We start from the raw sequence: 20705 nt of genomic DNA on the forward strand, positions 1-20705 counted from the left end.
TGAGGGTGGGGAACTTAAACGAATTAACATTAAGTTAAGGGTGTTCGACCTAGGCCGCCTACTTGTGGTATGGGTGGGGAACTTAAACAAATTAACATTAAGTTAATGGTGTTCGACTCTGGCCGCTTACTTGTGGTAAGGGTGGGGAACTTAAAACGTGTTAGAAGCAAGCTAAAGAGTAGTCGTGGTGTTAAGAACCCTTTGTTTATTCATGAAATTTGGGGTGCCTCGATAAAACCTCCCTGGCCAAAACCCTCCTTAGGGAAAAAAGACCAGGTGAGGGAAAAGAGTACACCCAAGGTTACAAGCATTTGGTACAAAGCATGTCTTTAAATAAAGTAAAACTTGAAATGGGATACATTCCATGTATTGGGTATGTCTTCCCCTGATAATTGTTCAAGCCTATACGCTCCTCCTCCAGCGTCTTCACGTATTCGGTAAGGGTCGTCCCAATTGGCAGAGAACTTGTCATCCTTCTTTCTTGCACTGCTGGCCATTCTCCAAACTGAGTCTCCCTTTGTGAACGATCTCGGGTGTAGGTTTGTATTGTACTCTCTGGCCGCTCGCTGTTTGGCGGCTAAGTTACGTATTTGGGCTTTTTCTCTTAACTCGGGTAGGAGGTTGAGGTCGGTGCTCATGTTTTGATGATTTAAAAAACTCTTTCACAAAAGATTTATTCTAGAAACTCTCAAATCAAATCAATTAGTAAATCACAGAAAACAATCCACTCATAGCACATGACTTTTATTTTCCCAGAATTATGACCGTTCCAATTAGTGAATCAAATCCTAAAATCCAATGTCAATATGTTTTATTGAAAGCATAATTTTTTCTTTTTTAAAGAAAACAAACAGAAAAGAAAATTAGAAAAGAAAAAACAAAACAAATAGAAAAAACAAAATCAGAAAAGGGGGAAAATAAATTTTCTCCCCACACCCCCACACTTTATCCATGCACTGTCCTCAATGTATTCAATATATAATGCAAAGAAAAAGTATGAAGTGTACTTACCTCCTCAAGGTCGAAGGTATGCAGAAGAAGTCAAGTTCATCCCATCCATCGTCTTATTCACCATGTCTTGATTTTCATTAAATATCTGAAGGCGATGCCCATTAACTTTAAAAGTTCTTTCTAAGGATTCTTCCTTGATCTCCATTGCTCCATAAGGGCAGACTTCTGTAACAATGAGTGGTCCTTCCCAAGTGGAGCGCAACTTACCACTCATGTGACCAAGCTTGGATTTGTATAGTAACACCTTCTGGCCTACCTTGAAATTCTTTCTAGCCATAAGCTTTTGGTCATGGAACTTCTTAGTTTTCTCTTTGTAGAACTTTGAGTTTTGATAGGCTGCAAGCCTAATCTTCTCTAGTTCTTGCAACTGAAGTTTTCACTTTTTCCCCGCTTCTTCCAAATCCAAATTGCATGCTTTCACGACCCAATAGGCCCGATGTTCAATCTCCACAGGTAAGTGACAAGTCATTCCAAAAACCACCCTAAAAGGCGACATACCTATAGGTGCTTCGTAGGTTGTCCTATGTGCCCAAAGTGCATCATCCAATCTTGTGGCCCAATCCTTTCGACTAGGCTTCACTACTTTCTCTAGTATCTTTTTAATCTCCCTGTTAGAGATTTTTGCTTGCTCATTAGTTTGGGGGTGATATGGTGTAGCAATGCGATGCGTCACCCCATACTTCTTCAACATGTTCTCAAGCAGCTTATTACAAAAATGAGTCCCCTGGTCACTGATGATGGCTCGTGGTATCCCAAACCTACAGAAAATGTTAGACCTGACAAAACTCATGACAACTCGATAATCTTTAGTCCTTGTAGTTATGGCTTCCACCCATTTGGAGACATAGTCTACAACAAGCAAACTATAAGAAAACCCAAAAGAAGGAGGAAAAGGACCCATAAAATCAATACTTCAAATATCAAATACCTCACAATATAGCATGGGTTGTTGAGGCATTTCATCCCTTCTTGTAATGGATCTGGCTACCTTTTGACACTGCTCACAATTTTCATACACCCTTTGTGCATTTTTAAAGATAGTAGGCCAATATAATCCACAATCCAACATTTTTCTACCTTTTCTTTGTGTGCCATAATGTCCACCAAAAGGAGACAAATGACAGAACTCAAGCACATAAGGTATCTCAATATCTGGAACACACCTCTTTATGACTTGGTCACTACCAATGTGCCATAAGATTGGGTCTTCCCAGATATAGTACTTTGCCTCACTTTTTAGCTTGGTTCATTCATACTTGGAGAAGGAAGGAGGAATAGCAGAAACAACCAAATAGTTAACAATATCAGCAAACCAAGGTTCAAGAAACATACCTTTCACAGCAGTCAACGCAAGAAGGACTTCATCAGGAAAATCATCTTGAATGGGAATGTTATCTTCCCCATTTTCAAACCTGCTAAGATGATCAACTACTAAGTTATGTGCCCCACTTCTGTCTAGAATCTCAATGTCAAACTCTTGGAGTAGTAGCATCCATCTAATCAACCTTGGCTTCGAATTTGCTTTCTTCAGAAGGAATTTTAATGTTGCATGATCAGTGTAAACAATTACCTTGGAACAAAGTATATACGATCTGAATTTGTCCAAGGCAAACACTACAGCCAATAATTCCTTCTCAGTTGTGGTGTAGTTAACCTGCGTTGTGTCCAATGTTTTGGAAGCATAATATACCACATGTGGTAGCTTCCCATCACTTTGTGCAAGCACCGCTCCTACTACAAAGTTTGATGCATCACACATCAACTTGAATGGTAATGTCCAGTCAGGTGGCTGGATGATAGGGGTGGTGGTGAGCGCCTTTTTCAATGTATCAAAAGCATCTTTGCACCTCTCTCCAAAGTCAAATGGTACATCCTTTTGCAGCAAATTGGAGAGAGGGTTGGCTATCTTGCTGAAGTCCTTGATAAACCTCCTATAAAATCCTACATGTCTAAGAAAAGATTGAATCTCTTTCACAGAAGAGGGGTAAGACATTTGTGAAATAATATCAATTTTAGTAGGATCTACAGATATATCATTCTTGGAAATAACGTGACCTAAAACTATACCTTGTTCCACCATAAAATGACATTTTTCAAAATTTAAAACAAGGTTAGTTTCTTCACATCTCTCTAAGACTCTAGCAAGATTAGACAAGCAATGATCAAAAAATGAATCATATACACTAAAATCATCCATAAAAACCTCAATACAATGCTCCAATAAATCTGTAAAAATACTCATCATACATCGTTGAAATGTTCTAGGAGCATTGCAAAGGCCAAATGGCATCTTCCTATAAGCATATGTACCGAATGGACAAGTAAAGGTAGTCTTATGTTGATCCTCGGGGGCAATACAAATCTAAAAATACCCAGAGAATCCATCAAGAAAACAATAATGAGACTTACCTGTCAATCGGTCTAACATCTGGTCCATGAATGGTAAAGGAAAGTGGTCCAATTATTCTGAATACGAGTAGGAATCAACTCGTTTTTGACCACGGTGATCCCAAATTTCTTGGGGACCACATGTACAGGACTCACCCAAGTGCTGTCAAAAATAGGATATATAATACCTGCTTGTAGCAACTTGGCGACTTCCTTCTTCACAACCTCCATCAGCTGAGGATTCAGTCTCCTTTGAGGTTGCCTTACTAGCTTAGCATCCTCCTCCAAGAGTATTCTGTGCATGCAGAAAGAAGGACTAATACTAGGAATATCTGCCAAAGTCCAGCCTATTGCTCTCTTGTGATCTTTGATAACCTGCAACAGCTTTTGTTTCTGCTCATCAGTAAGCAAGGCATATATAATAACAGGGAGTTTCCTATTCCTCTCAAGATAAGCATATTTCAAATGAGATGGTAAAGGTTTCAACTCCAAAGTGGGTGGTTGTTCCACAAATGGCAACATTTTACTGCCTAAGGTAATTTTAGCCACCTCAGCATCACACTCGGACGCCACAAAGGTATCATATAGTGACACCGCGTCCTCAATATCACTTGTTTTATAGTTTTCTTTTTAGTCTAAAACCGAGCATAAAATATTCGAAAAAGAAGTATCCAAAGAAGAATAAAAACCAGAAAAAACGTCCAAAAATCCAAAAGCAAAATTGTTCACTACATTACTCAATAAATCAATACAAAACAAAGAATGGTCTTCGGTCGGCTACTTCATGGCTTCTAGCACATTGAACTGCACCTTCTCATCTCCTATCTCCATAGTCAAGGAACCTACATGCACGTCTATCTTGGTACGTGTTGTCATTATGAATGGTTTTCCCAAGCTAATTGTGGTTGAACTCATTCCTTCATCATCCTTCATGTTCTGTAGGAAAAATTAACTTATCCACACAGACAAGCACATCTTCTAGCACACCTGCAGTACGGTTGGCCAACTGAATGACCACACCAGTAGACTTAAGAGGTCCAAGATGAAGTGAAGAAAAAACTAATAAAGGCATTACATTAATGGAAGCTCCTAAATCTAACATAGTGTTGTCAAACTTGTTACTTCCTATAATGTAGGGAACATAAAACATACCTGGATCCTTACACTTTTGCGGCATTCTGACTGCAAGCTTCTTAATTAAGCTAGACACGTTTCTTCCCATGTTCACTACCTCTTTGTCCATAATACGCCTTTTATGTGTACATAATTCTTTGAGAAACTTAGCGTATTAGGAATTTGTCTTACAACATCCAACAAAGGGATGTTTATCTCCACTTTCTTGAAGTATTCAAGATTTCTTTGTTTAACTCTTCCATCTTTTTAGTTTTTGGTTTCAAATGGTTTGGATAGGGAGGAGGAAGAGAATAAGGAGAAGAATTTTCAGAGGAAGTATTAGGGGATACCAACCTGGAGTTATCACTCAGTGCAGGCATTTCAGATGTTGCTTGTGTTGCTTCATCTGATCTTCCACTTTCATTATCAGATACAACTTCATTGTCTTTATCTTCATCGTCTTGGGCATCCTCAAGGCCTTGTATTTTCTTACCCGATCTTAAAGTAATAGCACTTACATTTCGCGGGTTGATTACAGTTTGTGCGGGCAAATTGCTCGAGCCTTGTTGAGACTTCATCTGATTCAATTCATTTGCCATTTGTCCAATCTGGTTTTGCAAACTTTGATTAGTTGCTTCCATTGTCTGTTTCAACTCATTGATTTGTCCCTTCATCATGTCAGCCATCATTTTCATCATTGTTTCCATGTTTAAGTCACCGGAGGTTGCAGCTGGTTGTGGTTGTTGCCTCTATTGAGGCAGAACATAGACTTGTTGGTGTTGAGACTGTTGATTTCCCCATTTCTGGCTGGGATATTCCTTCCAATCTGGGTTGTACTTGTTGGAGGACAAATCATGGTTGTATTGCTGCCGAGGTGGTCTATTATTGCCATAGATGTTTGCAGCATAATCCTGAGGTTGTTCATTGTCTAACGTCCCTGTCTCTTTTAACATAGAACAAGCCTCGGTAGGATGATTAGTAGAAGCACAAATTCCACATAAGGTAGAAGGGGTAGGCTTTTTATGTAAGTCTGCCAAGGTCCTTACCATGGTCGCTAAGTCATCCAACTTCCCTTCTATTTTCTTGTGATCTACAACATATGAAGCTTCTACTCCATGGGTTCCCTTCAATAGGGTTATAGAATTACTCTTGGTGGTAAATTGTTGATGGTTCAACGTCATATTCTCAATTAATTGTCTCGCATTTGTTGGCGTTTTGTCAACCAATGACCCCCCACTTGCAACATCTATCATTTATCTATCCATGATACTCAATCTCTCATAAAAGTACTGAATGAGGAGATGCTCGTTTATTTGGTGATGAGGACAGGAAGCACATAACATTTTGAATCTTTCCCAATACTCGTGAAGATGTTCTCTTTCTTGTTGCCCTATCCCATAAATATCTTTGTGAATAGCAGCAACTCTAGATGCTGGAAAAAACTTTTCCAGAAATAATCTTTTCAGAGTCTCCCAAGTATTAATGGATCCTGGTGGAAGGCAGTATAACCAATTCTTTGTGGCATCTTGCAACGAAAATGGAAAAGCCTTAAGCTTAATATGTTCCTCTGTCACTGTTGTTAGTCTCATGGATGAACAAACAACATGAAATTCCTTCAAGTGATGGTACAGGTGTTCTCCTGCTAATGCATGGAATTTAGGTAGAAGATGGATTAACCCAGACTTAAGCTCACATTCTCCATCCGGATATTGGATGCACATGTTTTGTGTAATTGCTGCATCTGTGAAGCCAACTCTCTTATTGTTCTTTCTTCCATTCTATCTTCTTGAATTTCTGGTTCAGGTGATGGATCAGAAGATATGATAATCATCGGAGGTGATTCTACCGATACACTTTCAATGGTAGGTTCAGATGATGACGGTGCTCCTTCAAGTCTCCTGCGTGATTTACGCAAGTTCCTTTCAAGTTCTGGATCGAGTTGATAGAATTGACCAGGGTTGGCCCGAGTCATGCACTACGCAGTCCACCGGAAAGTGTTCCTCTGTGTTTTTGTTTTCTTCCTATTCTTGTTTTGGAGTAAGATTTCAAGAAAGAAATAAGTTAAGATATCGTTGGGTCTACTCCCAGGAAAGAGAGGTGCGTCACAGCGGACAACTTAAATACCACTACTTAACTTTAGCAACTTCAATATTGTCAAGTTAGTAGTGAAAAAACTAGTTAGGCTTAAGATAACCCTGAGTCGTCTCACAACGAATACGAAATTGATATCAAATATTTGATTCTTATAAAAAGGCAATTAAAACTAGTAACAATAAAAATATAGGGGTTTTGATATGTAAAGAATGAATGTCACACAAATAAAATTAGTCAAGTCTTTACAGTCTTAATTAAAAGTGAGAATTTTTAGATTATCCATAGTAAATTCAACCAAAGTATAGTCTCAATTAAATTTTACTATGCCTAATCATGTCTATTCCTTTGTTTCTTTACTAAATAGAAAACTTAATTAAATAAAGTAAAGACTTGACTAATTTTAGTTAAACTGATTACCGTTAATCAAAGTACAGTCTCAATTATTGGCAAAAACTTATTTAATCAAATGAAAGTTTCTAAATAAAATCAAAGTAAAGTCTCAATTGAATTTAAAAACTTTTTAACTCATATGATTAGCATGCGTGTAGATTTAAAAATCATTATTTTCTATTCAATTAAGAAACAAAGGACATAGATAAACAAAAACCACAATAATAATAAAAAGAACAAATAAATTAATTCATCTAACCTCAGAATCCAGTTAAGAAATTACAGTGGAATCAACCCTAAAAGCTTAGCCCTCTGTGGCTTTGATGGAATACATGATAATATGATGAAGAAAAGAAAATAAAGTGAAAGGAAGAATGAAAGATGTGGTGGATGACAATATTTGCCAAAACCAGAGAGTTGCTAGGTAAGTATCCTCCTTCTGCTCCCTCAGGCCTCTTTATATAGGCTTCAATCGGACTTGGAATTTATCTGTTCGGCTTCTAAAATATTTTATCTTTATTTAATTAATTAGCAACTTAATTTTTGTCCAATTTCTAATTATGCCCCTCTTGTTTGACCATTTTTACAGTTTTAACTAGATTTGACCAGTTTTGACTACTCCATTGACCAGTTGACCTATTAACCAGTTTGACTATGCAATGAGAAGTTGACACATGGCAGTGCACTTTCTCTCTCCAGAATTAGGGTTTCTGCAGATTGGAAATGCAATGACGGCTGCTACTTTGCTGTCAGCGCTGGCTCGTGGTGGTCGTTGACGGCAAGGTCCGTGAATGGCGCAGGTCTGTGTTCTTCTTCTTCTTCTCCGACAATGTGGTCTCATTTTTCGGTGACACTACAGTGGTACTTGCGCGTTGCAGCGGCTGCTCGTGCAGATTTCAGGTGAAGGTTGCGCATCCATGGCTGACGATGATGCTGCCATTGCAGATGCGTTGAAGATGCAGTCTAGTTCGTGCAGATCAGTGTTGTAGATGCAGTTCCCGATTTGCTCCGATGTGGTGCGTGATGGAGATGGTGATTCCATGGTGGTGCAATGAAAGCTTGCGAGTGCAGCGTCTTCTGGTGTGGACCGTGAAAACTGCAGTGGTTGGTGCGTTGGTGGCGCGAGGAGATCTGCACTGGTGAAGATGATAGAGAGGCGCTGCTGTGATGGAGTTGTTGTAGATGCAAGGTGTGCTCCCTGGTGCGTTGCAGGTGAAGATGCGTTCGAGCGTGGTTGCTCTCCACAGTCGCGCTGCTGCAATTGAGAAAAACTGGCGCAGATGCGAAAAGTGGTGAAGGCGGCCATGGCTGCTGCGTTGGTGGCACGGTTGACGATCCTGATGGAAGCTTCAATGGTGGCTGCCATCGAGATCCATGGTGGCTGCCGTGAGATGGCGCGAGATTGAAGGTGCAGGCGACGGCCGCTGATGGTGCTTATGGGAGAGGAGAAAATTAGGGTTAGGGTTTCATGTGTGAGATGGAGGAGATGATGACGTGGCAAGCTCTAATTGGTTAATTTGGTGAGTGGAGGATTATGACATGTGTCAGCATATGATTGGACAGATTTAGAAGGTGAGGATTGCCACAAGGCAGCATCTTAGTGAATGGAGTTTAAGTGGTAAGAGGAGTGCAACTTAGTAAAAACTGGGGGTGCAGAACAGGATTTTGTGGTCCACTTTCAGGAGGAGTGCGTAAATAAAAACAAGGGTGCATTTAGCTCTTGAATTATTCTTTTCCAAAATTTCTTGATTTTGGACTTATTTTGTAACTTTGAATATTTCAAATCCACACTTTTAATGACCGAAATTAAACTTCAGCTGCATTAACAAACGTTAGAATATCCAATAATATTTTATGCAATTAAAATCAATTTTTACGTCACTTTTACCTTACGTACTCAATAAATCCAATAATCACAAATCCTAATTAAATCAATCCTTAAGCACAAAAATTCTATTAAATCCCCAAATTTACACATTAAATGAGGGCAAAAATTTGAACTCATCAGTTGGTCCCCTCTTTATTGCATTGGGCTAATGTTAAGGCTTTGAATGGGCCTGGACCAGGCCCAAGTTCCATGTTTGTGATCCTAGAAACCCCACTGTGATTTTCTAAGTTTGGAGTTGACGACTTTTACTTGTGTGTTATTTTTTAGAGTAGGTGGCATTAGCCATTATGTATGTGTCGTTATTTTTTGCAATAACTAACCATTTATTCTTTTTATGATAAGACTAGTCGTAGGCGGTTCGGACCGAGTAGTCATCCATATCGATCATGACTGTCTAGGTATAGTACAAAGAACAAGATAAGAGAGAGAGAGGATCACACATTGATTTTTATACTGATTCACGCAATAACTGAGCTACATCCAGTTTATCGGAGCAACCTGAGCTTGATCTTGCACTATATCAAAAGAATTAATATAACCCTCAAAGATTACACTTTTGAATAAAGCAAAACACTAAGATTCTTGAATCCCATAAGAATCTTATCTCCTGCACTACAAGATCCCACTTGTAGACCTGGAATGACACAAAAGCACAAGAACAACTAAACCTAGGTAAGGCTCTCCCTAGCCAACCAAAACACGTTCTTTAATACCTCAAACAAGCAAAACTTTGCTCCAAAATTCAAAGATTTCAATCATAAGTTGCACATTGTGTAATCTATAGAGAGTTTTCTAAATTCATATCATTGTTTTTCGTGCTTAGAAATCTCAAGTGTTACCCCACTCTTTAAAAAACCAGCTAATATAGCTTGGTCATAAGTGAATTTAACAGCTTGATTTGTCCGTATAATCTGTTGATTTCACTTTAGTTAAGTGAAATCAATTGTTTGAATAACAATTTAATTGACCAAAAATAAATTCCAGCTGCATTAACAAACGTTAGAATATCCAATAATATTTTATGCAACTAAAATCAATTTTTACGCCACTTTTACCAAACTTACTCAATAAATCCAATAATCACAAATCCTAATTAAATCAATCTTTTAGCACAGAAAATTCAATTAAATCCCCAAATTTAAATATTAAATGAGGGCAAAAATTTGAACTCATCACAATTCAACTGATGCAACAGACCACAAGCTTGATCATCAATGAATCTTCATCAGTTCTTCATTAAGTCTTCATCAATCTCACATGATCACATGCATTAACTTCATCAAATCCATGCACCAAAATCACTTGTGCTAATAGTAAGCAAGTTTCGTTTAGGCTTAATTACTGAATTGGTCCCATATTTGGTTGAAAAGTTTCAAATCAATCCCACTTAGCTTTTTGTTTAAATTGAGTCGCAATTTTTGAAAAACTGACTCAATTAGATCATTTATGTTAGTACCTTACATGTGGTGTTATTGTTGGTGTCACCTATCAATTCGAGTTTTTTTTTTTTACTTTTTTTAATTCTTTTGTAAAAAATTTTGTTGCCCACATGTCAAGTCTTTTAGGGTGACACAAGGCACTATTGGTGACATGTGACACTTGGTAGAACAGTGTCACATGTTAGTGTTATTGTGTTGTACTCAATTTAGTGTTTATTATGTCTTTAAAACTTGGTATTACATATTAGTATTTAAAACTAATATATTATTAATCTATGTTTTTTTATAAAGATTAAAAATAATTAATTTAAATAAAATCTAATAATATCATTAGGGTTGGTTTAAACAAATTTAAAAATATTTTAATAAAAAACCAATTTTAAGATAAATAAAAATATATAACATTTATACAAATAATAAATAAAAATATAATAACACTACTCCATTTTTTAAAAGAAAAAAAAGTAAGTACCAAGTCAAATAAAACATATATAGGAATTGAGTTAAGTACAAGACAATGATACATAACATTAACATGGACCCTCTCACACCACAAACATATGGACAACAAAAAATTTGAAACAATAAAAAAATTTAAAAAAAAAACAAAAAAACTAGGAATAAGAATTTAATTGAGTCTAACATTTTTTGCAAATTAAAATTCAATTAAAACCAAAAGTTAAAAAAGACCAATTTAAAACTTTCCAACCAAACTTATAACCAGACAGGTAATTAAACCTTCGGATTAGTAATGGTAATCGATTAATTAAACCTTCCGATTAGCAATGGTACTTCACCTTAGCCCCACTTAAGAAAAAAAAAATCTAATTGTCAAATACCAACGATGACAAGACTTGTTTCCAAGTAATTAAATAACTCGTGTATGATGCAAAAAACTGGCCAACAAGGCATGTAATTTGATTAATGATATAATCATCAGAAGTAGTCGAGAACCGAAGTTTCCAACGAAAAAAAGAAGTCAAAAGTTAAACAGAAGGACTATACGATACGTCAAGTACAGATTTATACGACTCTATTTAATTAAGCTTTTTTGTCTATATGGTTCCATCATCTTATGGCGACATCTCATCCTAAATTTGACCATGACAGAACGCTTTAGAAGATACTTCAAACTTGGTGCTACAGCAACCTTTCCAGAGCCAAGTTTTCATCACCACCAACAGCTTCCAGAATGTTCCTTACTTGAGCTTCAGGAAATCCCATCTCGACAAGTTTCTGTACCTGTACCAAATTAAAAAGAAACTGCATGTGTTACAAAATTATCATATATAAGTATTTTCATAATAGATTCACTAACAATGGATATGAAAATAATTACCTAAGTAGCTTAGATTTCATAATTTTGCACTATCTATGTCAAAAGCACACCAATATTCTCAAATAGGTTATACATGTCAATAAACAGTAAGAACACAATAAAGTGAGGTTAGATACATGAAAATATATGCTTGTGTAAAACAATATACTAAACGACCAATTTATCCAAAACAAATCTACATAATAAAGTAATACAGAATGTCCTGCATGAATGTTAAAACAATGTCACATAGTGGTCATGACATTTAAATACGCTCGATGATGTGCATCCATATTCCAAAAATCAAAAGGGGCAGCAAACTTAGTACCTTGTCTTCAATCCCACGAGTCGATGTCTTGGCAAAACTTTCAGTCCAGTAGCGGGCAGTGCTAACAAATGTCTGATAGTCTTTCAGATACTGCATTATCCATAGACAGACAAAATTACAATCACAAAAAATTATCTAGCAAAACTAAAACGTTGCATATAATCTTCAACAAATTACTGTTCTTTAGCAGTTTCACACACAGAATACAAGAAGAAGCATTTCACATAAGTAGAGACACAGCTGCACTACAGAATGAGCCATACTTGCTGTGCCACCACAGCATCTTGGGGATCATCAGGCTGAGGGGCAGAGAGAAGTGCTTGCACAGAAAGAAGTGCAGTCTTCAGGGTGAGTGCCGGGCTCCACTGGTCTTTCAAGATGTCCAGGCAAATAGCTCCACTTTGGCTGCTGATATTAGGGTGCCTTCAATGATGAATAGAGACAATAAAATCCAAAACATTAATCAACCAAAAAAACAATTTTCTGATAGTAATGCCTTAATTGTTATATTAGCATCAGAAAAGAAATAGCTCATTTTATAGAGGCTGAAAGAAAAAATAAACTCAAACATCAAAAACTTCTGAAGAAGTCAGAACTCCTGATATGGGCTAGTTGAAACCTCGAGTTTGCTGTTTTCAACAAAACTTGTGGGAAACTTATTATTCTCCAAATTTGAGAGAACACCAAAAAAAACGAGGTATATATTCTGTCAGTTTAATAATCAATGAGAGAACTCCGTTTATGTATCATAGCCGGCCCCAAGCCCAGGTAAGGGAGGAGGGTTGTGTTAGACCTTCGGCAGCCAACACATTAAACTTGTCAATTTACCTAACATAAGAACATGAATCACTCACAACAGAAACTAAGCTGATATACAGACGATGAAATACAGAACTCAGCGAATCAAAAGATCGAGAGACAAAAAGTGTCGCACTATCACACTCTATCCTATGAAGAGAATCAGCCTATTGAGCTTCTCTAGCGAGTTAAAATGAACCTCAAGCAGCATCAATGACAAAATCGAATCAGGAAAAACCCTGGCAAAATACCAAACTACAATTATCTATGTCATCCATGAATATATGACAACACATAGGTCTAGGAAAAAGATCACCTTCCAATCCAAACCCAAAGCACATTCTTGTATTACATTACAAACTATCAGAAGACACACACACACACAAAAGAGTTAACAATATCAGCTGCTTTAAGGACTCCATGTTCCACTCACACGCATCAAATTTCAGCCCAAAACAGAAGGATTTTTTAAAGAAAGGAAACTGAACAGTAAATAACAATTTATTTTCGTACTGAACTACGGTTTTTAACTGCATCACTCTATTGCATTAAAATTGTCAATATGTCCCAAACAACAAAGTGTAAACTTTCCAAACTAAACCAAAACACACTTTGTCCCGTTTCCCATACCCACGGATGGTTGCATAAATGAAAACAAAAAATTTAACAATATCAGTTTGGCAAAGGACTCCATGCTCCTTACGGATCAAATTTTGCGAAAAAAAGAAGAAAGAAAACAGAACAGTAAATAACAATTCATTATCGTACCAAACTTTGGTCTTGAACTGCATCTTGGGGGGTTCAAACGGGTATCCCTCTGCAACAAAAGCAACGAAACATAATAAAAACGTGAAGCCGAAGAAGGAGCCAAACAATTGAGGGGAAATGAAACCCTAACGCGAGGGAGAAAAAATAATTAAGGGTAATGAAAGAAACAGGCAAAGGGAATAAGAACTTATTCTACCTGGCAATGTGATATCAATCTGAAAAGTGCCTCCATCGTAGGGAGTTCCAATAGGACCCGGAATGGTGCCGATTAACTGAACAAGATCATCGCTTTTCTGACTCACTTTGATGCCCGATCCCTCTGAGTCCTTGCTGCATTCCACCAGCTCCTTCTGCACGCGCGCAAAGTCTATCATCTTTACTCTGTCAACACCAATAACAAAACCCTAGATAGTGAGTCACAGACGGGGAGAACCCAGAAAACACCTCTTATAATAGTAGAAAACAAAAATGAACGAAAAGCAGAAGTGTACAGAAGAAGCGTAGAGAACAAAGGTTATGTGGCGTTTTCACTTGCGAGGGAATGAGTGAATGATATATTCTTTCTCTCTGTTTTCTTTAATATATACTATATTGTTTTCAGCCGTTACGGAAAACCTCGTTACAATTTCCTTTGGCCGTGCCGGACTGGTGCTGAGTGACGCGTATTCTCGCAATCTGGTTTGTTTTTTGAGTTTTATTATTATCAAAAAAACACGACGCCACTCTGAAATTTGTTACCGAACCAACTCTTTGATTCGAACGCCCCGTGAAGTTCCATGGAATTTCTGTTCAACACAGCGCCAAATAATTTCCTAACTAAAACTTTTATTTCCATCTGATTAAAAATAATTATTTATTCAGCCATTCTCCAACCAAATAAATCATGAGATATAAGGCAATTATAAAGAATTCGTAAAAAAGAATTCGTCGAGTAACCTTGTTTAAACACTTACCTTGGCTTTGGACGAAACATTCTAATAATATTGAGAAATTGAAATGCATTGTATTTGAATTGTTTGTAATTAAATTTCTTTCATTTTCTAAATAACTTGTTTGGATAAAGAAATTAAAATACATGATATTTCAGTTTCTTGTTTAGATAAAATAATTGAATTTCTTGTGAGATAAAATTTCATTTTAACAATATTTATTTTAGGCGTAATTATGTTTTGAGTTCATGATAAATTTGAAAACGGACTAGACAACCCAAATGGGTCGGGCCGACCAGACGACTCAGCCCGGCCGGGAAACCCAAACGAGCTAGGTTGGGTCGGCTCGATGATCCAGAAAAACTTGATCAGCCTGATGGCCCATACGGGCCGGTCATGGCTGTCAAGTTGGTCGACTCAGCCCGACCCAACCCATCTAGGTTGTTGGCCCGACTTGGCCCCACTAGGTCGTCGGGCGCGTCCGACCCATATGGGTTGTTAGGCCTGTTTGTTTCATCGGGCACACCTAGGAAGTTTGTGTAAATGAGCCGACCCGACCTAGCAAGGTCGTCAGGTAGGTTAGTATCACCCGGATCGTCGAACCGGTCAGGCTCGTCTAGGTCGTCAGGCTGGTCAAGCCTGACTAGGTCATCAGGTTGATCAGGCTTGTTGGGTCAATAGGTCGGTTGGGTCGTTGGGCTCGTTGATCTGGCTTGGTTGTTAGGTCGGTTCGGCCTGTCTCTGTCTTCGAGCCCACCTGACCCATTTTGGTTGTCCCATTTGGGTCATCAGGCCCGCCTGACCCGTTTATGTCGTCAGGCTAGCCTGGTTTGTTTGGGTCGTCAGGCTAGCCTGGATTGTTTGGGTCGTCAGGCTTGACCAACTTTTTTGAGTTGTCAAGTCCGCCTGACCCGTATGTATCTTCTTTTGTGTTTTGTTGTTTTCATATCACGGCCTTTGTGTATTATTTCTCTTTTAGTTGCTATTTTTGTTCATTTGGCTCAGGGGGGAAAATGCTTTAGCGCAATCCCATCTTTAGCATTTAATTGTAATAGTTTAATCGTGTTTAGTGTGAGGTTCAAGGGGTTCCAAAGGCTACTTGTATCTTCACTTAGGCTTTCATTTTTTTCGTCTAGTTTATGTTTTCAGTTTTTAAGTTTTCAGTCTTTATGTTTTCAGTTTTTATGCTTTGTTTTTCAATGTCCAGGTTCTGTTTTGTGTGAATTGTATGTTTAGCTTTCTGTTTTAGGTCACTGTGATATCTAAGTGCAAGTTCTTTTAACACCTAGTTGACCTTCTTTTGGTCTTTAAGTTTTCACTCTATTCACACACTTTGTCCAATTGTTTTCACACAATCTGTTTTCATTTGTATTTTTATTAAGAATTTTTTGTGAAAGCATTCTTGAGATCTTTGGCTAGGAAAGGCTTGGTTCCTAAGCTTGTCCATGTGACTCACCTCCCTTTCTTGGGAGTATCTTTAGAAATCTTTTCCATTATTTTCTCTTTTGATATTCATCAACTTCTTTTTGAAAAAAAAAATTGTTTTGCTAAAAGTGTTTCAAAATGAGTTTTTCTTCTTCTAGCCGTATGCATGTAGATAGGCATAATAATGTGCCTTTAGATATGCATAGTAGTCATGAGTTGCATCATACCATTCATAGTGACATTCCATTCTTTGGGGAAGATATAGGACCAATATCATTTAGAGATTGAATGTGGGTTACTGAGAAATTGGCGCAACCAATGTTTAGTAAATATAGTCACATAGCTATTCTTAGGCATGTTACATCTAGGTTTGTAGGACGTGCATATGAGTGGTGGCAAGAAAGGCAATATAATGTGAAAAAGGGGAGAAAATCATGCATCAATACATTTTATGAATTAAAAACATGCATGTGGAAACATTTCATTCCCCCTTCATTTAGGATCACTAAAGAGCAACAAGCTAGAATGGAAGACTTCATTGACATTGGGGATGCACTCATCCAAAACATTGCTAAGTTTTCTAGACTAGAAAAAGATTTTAAGCAAAATTTAGACTTGCTCTTAAGTGAACAAAGAAAAAGAGAGAAATACAAGAGAGAGCAAGCTAAACATTAAAAGCTTCGAGAGATTGAAAAGAAGAGACAAAAAGAAAAGCTTGAGATGCTTTGTGCTCAAAGAGAACAAGAAGAAAAAGAGATAAAAGAGAGGAAGCAAATAGATGAGAAAGAAAAGGCTAAAGAGGAGAGTCTAGGAAAGTCAAAGAAGAGAATGAGATAAAAGAGTTTGAGGAAAGAGAGAAAATAAAACAAGAGAGTGAGCTTGAAAAACCATCACAAGGGGTAGAGTTAAAGATCCTTTCACAAGCAAAAAGGGAACTCATTGTTAAGGAGTTGGTGTTCAATCCTTCACCAATCCCTTTCATTAAGTTTCAATTTTCAATGGGAGTTTTCCCATCTTTAAACTCTATTCACTTTATCATTAAATCTTCCAAGTTGTTTTTCTCTCAAAAATTTTGTTTCCCACCTCATTTCCTTATTTCATACTCCTCAACATCTTGTGTAAAAACACACTTTGACTCTATAATTCTTTTCAAGTATCATCTTCGTCAAAGTGTAAGCCATTGTTTTTGTGAAGTGGGCATCAAACCAACTTTTTCAATATTTATCAACCCACTTTCACACATTTCTTGAAGGATTGACCCTATACCACACCGAGCCAATTTAACCAAGTAATAATAATAATAAACGATCACCATACCTACACGCAAAATCCTTCAAGTAACGGCCTGGGCTGACCTAAGCCTAACCGGCCTGAATCGGTAACATAAGACGCTAAAAGGAATAACTCGCCTAGGACAGCATATGAGCAATAGCTGCACAAGCCGCCAAAGGGAGTAGTCGGTTTATGCCGACCACCTTAAGATACTCAGTGAAATCAAAGCCCCCCTTATATCCAGTGAGCCCCCAATAGTCGAGACTAAGGGCCTAGGTCAAGGCCTAGGCCCACCTATCGCCCAAACCAGGTCCCAACCCATGCAATGGGCAAACATAATTAATAATCTATAAATACACATGGACCCCACGAATTAAAGGTGATAAAGGCGTGACCACCTCCTTAGAAGCTCCCTCAAGAAGGATCACTAGAAGCATGTCTAGAGTGGAGTCTTCTATTCCATCACCTTTATCTTTGTTTTGCATTACTTTAGTTTGAATTCCCTAAGTTGGTTTCTAGTTGACTTATTTTGGTTGACTTATTGACTTTGATCCAAAGTTGACCTTTGACCAAGATTAGATTAACTTAAACCAACATGCTAATCCTTGTTTGTCTTGTTTTGTAGGTAATTAAGAGAAAGTAGAGCATGGCTAGGTGGCACTTGGTGATTGGAGCACTTGGATGAAGTGGAAGAGAGAGGAAAGCAAAAAGCATAAAGCAAAAGCAAAAGTAGACATGTACCTTGTCTCGCCTTAGAAGGTCACTTGGTCTCCTTCCTCTTTTGGCCTAGAATCCTCATGGGAATGCCTCCACCAATCATCTCACTTCACTTGGCAAAGACTCACTCTCACATTAGGTTTAGGGTTTGCTAATTAATCCTTTTTCATGTTTTTGTATTTGCTAAAGGACCCCTATGAACTCCTATTTAAAGGGTGCTCATTGTCTTGTAAAAGGGTTGATCATTTTGTTATAAACTTTGTGCATTCAACCACTAATTTTTGTGAGCTCTCCTTCCTAGAAGTGAACTCACCTTTGCCTTATCTTGCTTGCAAGTTGCGGCACCATCACTCATCTCTAGGGCTTGGTTGGCTTAGATCCCCCCTATGAGTGGCGTGCTTCTTCCATTCTTCATCTTTTATGCTTTCCATTTTTATTGTTTCTTCTTTCATTTTGCTCTTTAAGTGTTGTTATTGCCGTGTGTGTTTAAGCTTGAATCCAACTCTCTTCTTCCTTTCATGAGCTTGAGAAATGAACCTTCACATCTAGATAGCATGCTATGTTAATGTCCAGTGGGAATTTTCAAAAAGTTTTCTTAAAAAACTTCACCATATTCATAACTCTAAAAGAAAACAAGATAATCCTTCATCATTTGGTATCTAGAGCTTTGGTTGTCCTTGAATATGGAGTTTTCATGTTCTAACCTTGTCTTATGTAGCTATCTTTGAATAGTCCACATAAAAATAGTGTTGGCAGCAACGTGGGCGTTTTTGAACAAAATACTGCAGCTAGCTCAGTGGTCCAAAAGTAACTTTTTTTATATCAAAAGAAAGCTCTGTGAGTCTAGTTTCCAACAAAAAAATAATTAACGCATTTGGAGTTCTGTGGAGAGAGTTATGATCAAATGAGTGAGCAAAGGTCAGAGCTGTCGAGAATACGAAAAACAACGTTTTCAGGTTATGTTGTGGCAATTTTGTCTTCAGTTTTGTGACTCTTTTGCTCCTATATGTGGTTGGATAACATGTCTTTTGATCCTTAGTCTTTGAGCCTCAAATCCATGATTTTAAGTGCATGATAGCTACATGTTTGTGTCTTTGTGTATGTCATGTTGAGTATTTAAATGTGTATAACTTTTGCTTGAGTCTCTTGTCATATGCTTCTTTGAGTTTTCTTGTTCTTGTTTCTAAGTTTTTGAACTATTGCATGAGATCTATGCCTTGTGTTGTTGTATGCTCCTTGAAATTGATTTTGACCTAATTTTAAGGAACTAAGTGTTCAAGACACCCTAAAACATCCTTCTCATCATTTTAAGTACCTAGTTTTGAAAAGAAAAAGTGTTTTCAAGACCAAAAACAGTTTGGCCGAGAGCTTTTACAATGCTTGGTGAATCCATTTGGCCATTTTTACTAGGTGTTATGCTACCAAATTTTATACTTGGATTTTGGGTGATATTGGCAAATTAGTTCCATGTTTTGACTTGGTTATGATCTTTCATGGTGTATGCATGATTTGAGGTATAATCTTGGCTTGTTCAAATGCTTTCCATAGAATCCTTGAAAGTGCTTTTCATTGTTTTAGTCTTGTTCAAGTTTTGTCTTTAAAAACAAGTTTCCTTAGAAGTTAAACTTTCTTGTTTTTTGAGCTTTGCTTGCTTATCTTTAGGTAATCTTTGTTTTGTCTTAGTAATTTTCTTTTCCTTGTCTTCCTAGAGTGTTGTGGCCGAGCCACTTGTTTGAGCTTTGAAAAGGTATTCATCTCTTTAAAGGTGTTTTCACTTGTGTGGAAGGTTTTTGAGTGCTAGCCTTGCTTGTGTGCTTTGGGAGTGTGATAAAAAACACTTGGGTGCTTGAGAAGACCACACTTGGTCTCGAGTTTGAAATTGTTTGTTAGCTAACCTCTTCTTTGTCTCGGCTTTTGGTGAGTTTTGGTGTAGCAACATGAATATGGATCCAATCTTGGAGGTAGAGGAAGAGGAGGAATCGACCTCACCTTATTCCCCTCCCATGGTGACTCCTATGGCCCAAGAAAGTGAATAAATGACCCTTGCCAACATCTTACGTGAGATGGAAGTGAGTAAGGAGAGAAACTTTTGACCAATTAAGGACGGATAGGAGGCAAAGTGAGATCTTCCTACAAGAACACATCCAAAGACTTGAGCTTAGGGAAGATGAGAGGAGAAGGAGGAGGTCCTCTTCCGAGGACTCTAGCCATGATGGAAGAAGAAGAAAGGGCTATGATGGTGGTGGAAGGCGCAATCCAATCCCACAAAGACAACCTCCACCAATCAAGATTCCAAAGTTCAAGGGAGAGAATGATCCAAACCTCTACATAGAGTGGGAGCAAAAAGTGGACCAAATCTTCAATATTCATTTAGTTAGTGATCAAAAACAAGTAGATTTAGTGGTTTTAGAATTTGAAGATTATGCCATGACATGGTGGCATCAATTGTGTATGGACAATATTAAGTAAGAGCCACCCACAGCCTCTTGGATGGACATTAAAACTTTGATGCGTGCTAGATTTGTTCCTTCCTATTATAGGAGGGAGACTCTTTTGAAGCTCCAAAGGCTTCAACAAGGGTCTATGTGTGTGAATGAATATTTTAAAATGATGGAGTCCATGCTTATCAAAGTAGGACTCCAATTTGAAAGTGAAGAAGAAAAGGTAGCTAGATTTGTGAATGGTCTTAGAAGAGAAGTTCAAGATGTAGTTGAGTTGTATGAGTATTCCACTCTTGACAAAATTTTACACTTGGCCTTAAAAGTTGAAAGTCAATTGAAAAAGAAACAAGAGGAATACTTCATACAATGAATACTACTATAGAACT

General features: G+C 37.6%; 1 protein-coding gene and 1 long non-coding RNA gene across 2 annotated transcripts; one reads left to right on the top strand and one right to left on the bottom strand.

Moving 5' to 3' along the window:
* Positions 1-7564: 7564 nt before the first annotated feature.
* Positions 7565-8807, top strand: LOC146883809 (uncharacterized). Its single transcript, XR_014984561.1, has 2 exons — positions 7565-7796; positions 7875-8807. It is a non-coding gene; the product is annotated as an uncharacterized LOC146883809 (long non-coding RNA).
* Positions 8808-11207: 2400 nt separating this feature from the next.
* Positions 11208-14332, bottom strand: UBC27 (ubiquitin-conjugating enzyme 27). Its single transcript, XM_028049577.2, has 6 exons — positions 14027-14332; positions 13732-13916; positions 13536-13584; positions 12233-12392; positions 11970-12059; positions 11208-11565 (listed from the first exon to the last, which is right to left on the bottom strand). The coding sequence occupies exons 2-6, from the start codon at positions 13907-13909 to the stop codon at positions 11464-11466; spliced, it is 579 nt and encodes a 192-aa protein (XP_027905378.2). The 5' UTR covers positions 13910-13916; positions 14027-14332; the 3' UTR covers positions 11208-11463.
* Between the last annotated feature and the right edge of the window lie 6373 nt (positions 14333-20705).

The sequence above is a fragment of the Vigna unguiculata genome, chromosome 9, assembly GCF_037176805.1.
Source record: "Vigna unguiculata cultivar grain cowpea cultivar isolate G323 ecotype 2 chromosome 9, ASM3717680v1, whole genome shotgun sequence".
Lineage (NCBI taxonomy): Eukaryota > Viridiplantae > Streptophyta > Magnoliopsida > Fabales > Fabaceae > Vigna > Vigna unguiculata.

Bases quoted from the DNA above. Each gene is read 5' to 3' on its own strand.
- UBC27 (XM_028049577.2), bottom strand. From the start codon at position 13,909: ATGATAGACTTTGCGCGCGTGCAGAAGGAGCTGGTGGAATGCAGCAAG. The intron at 13,585-13,731 runs GTAGAATAAGTT...CTTTTGTTGCAG, and splicing joins GATTGATATCACATTGCCAG to AGGGATACCCGTTTGAACCC. The intron at 12,393-13,535 runs GTACGATAATGA...TCATCATTGAAG, and splicing joins CAGTTCAAGACCAAAGTTTG to GCACCCTAATATCAGCAGCC.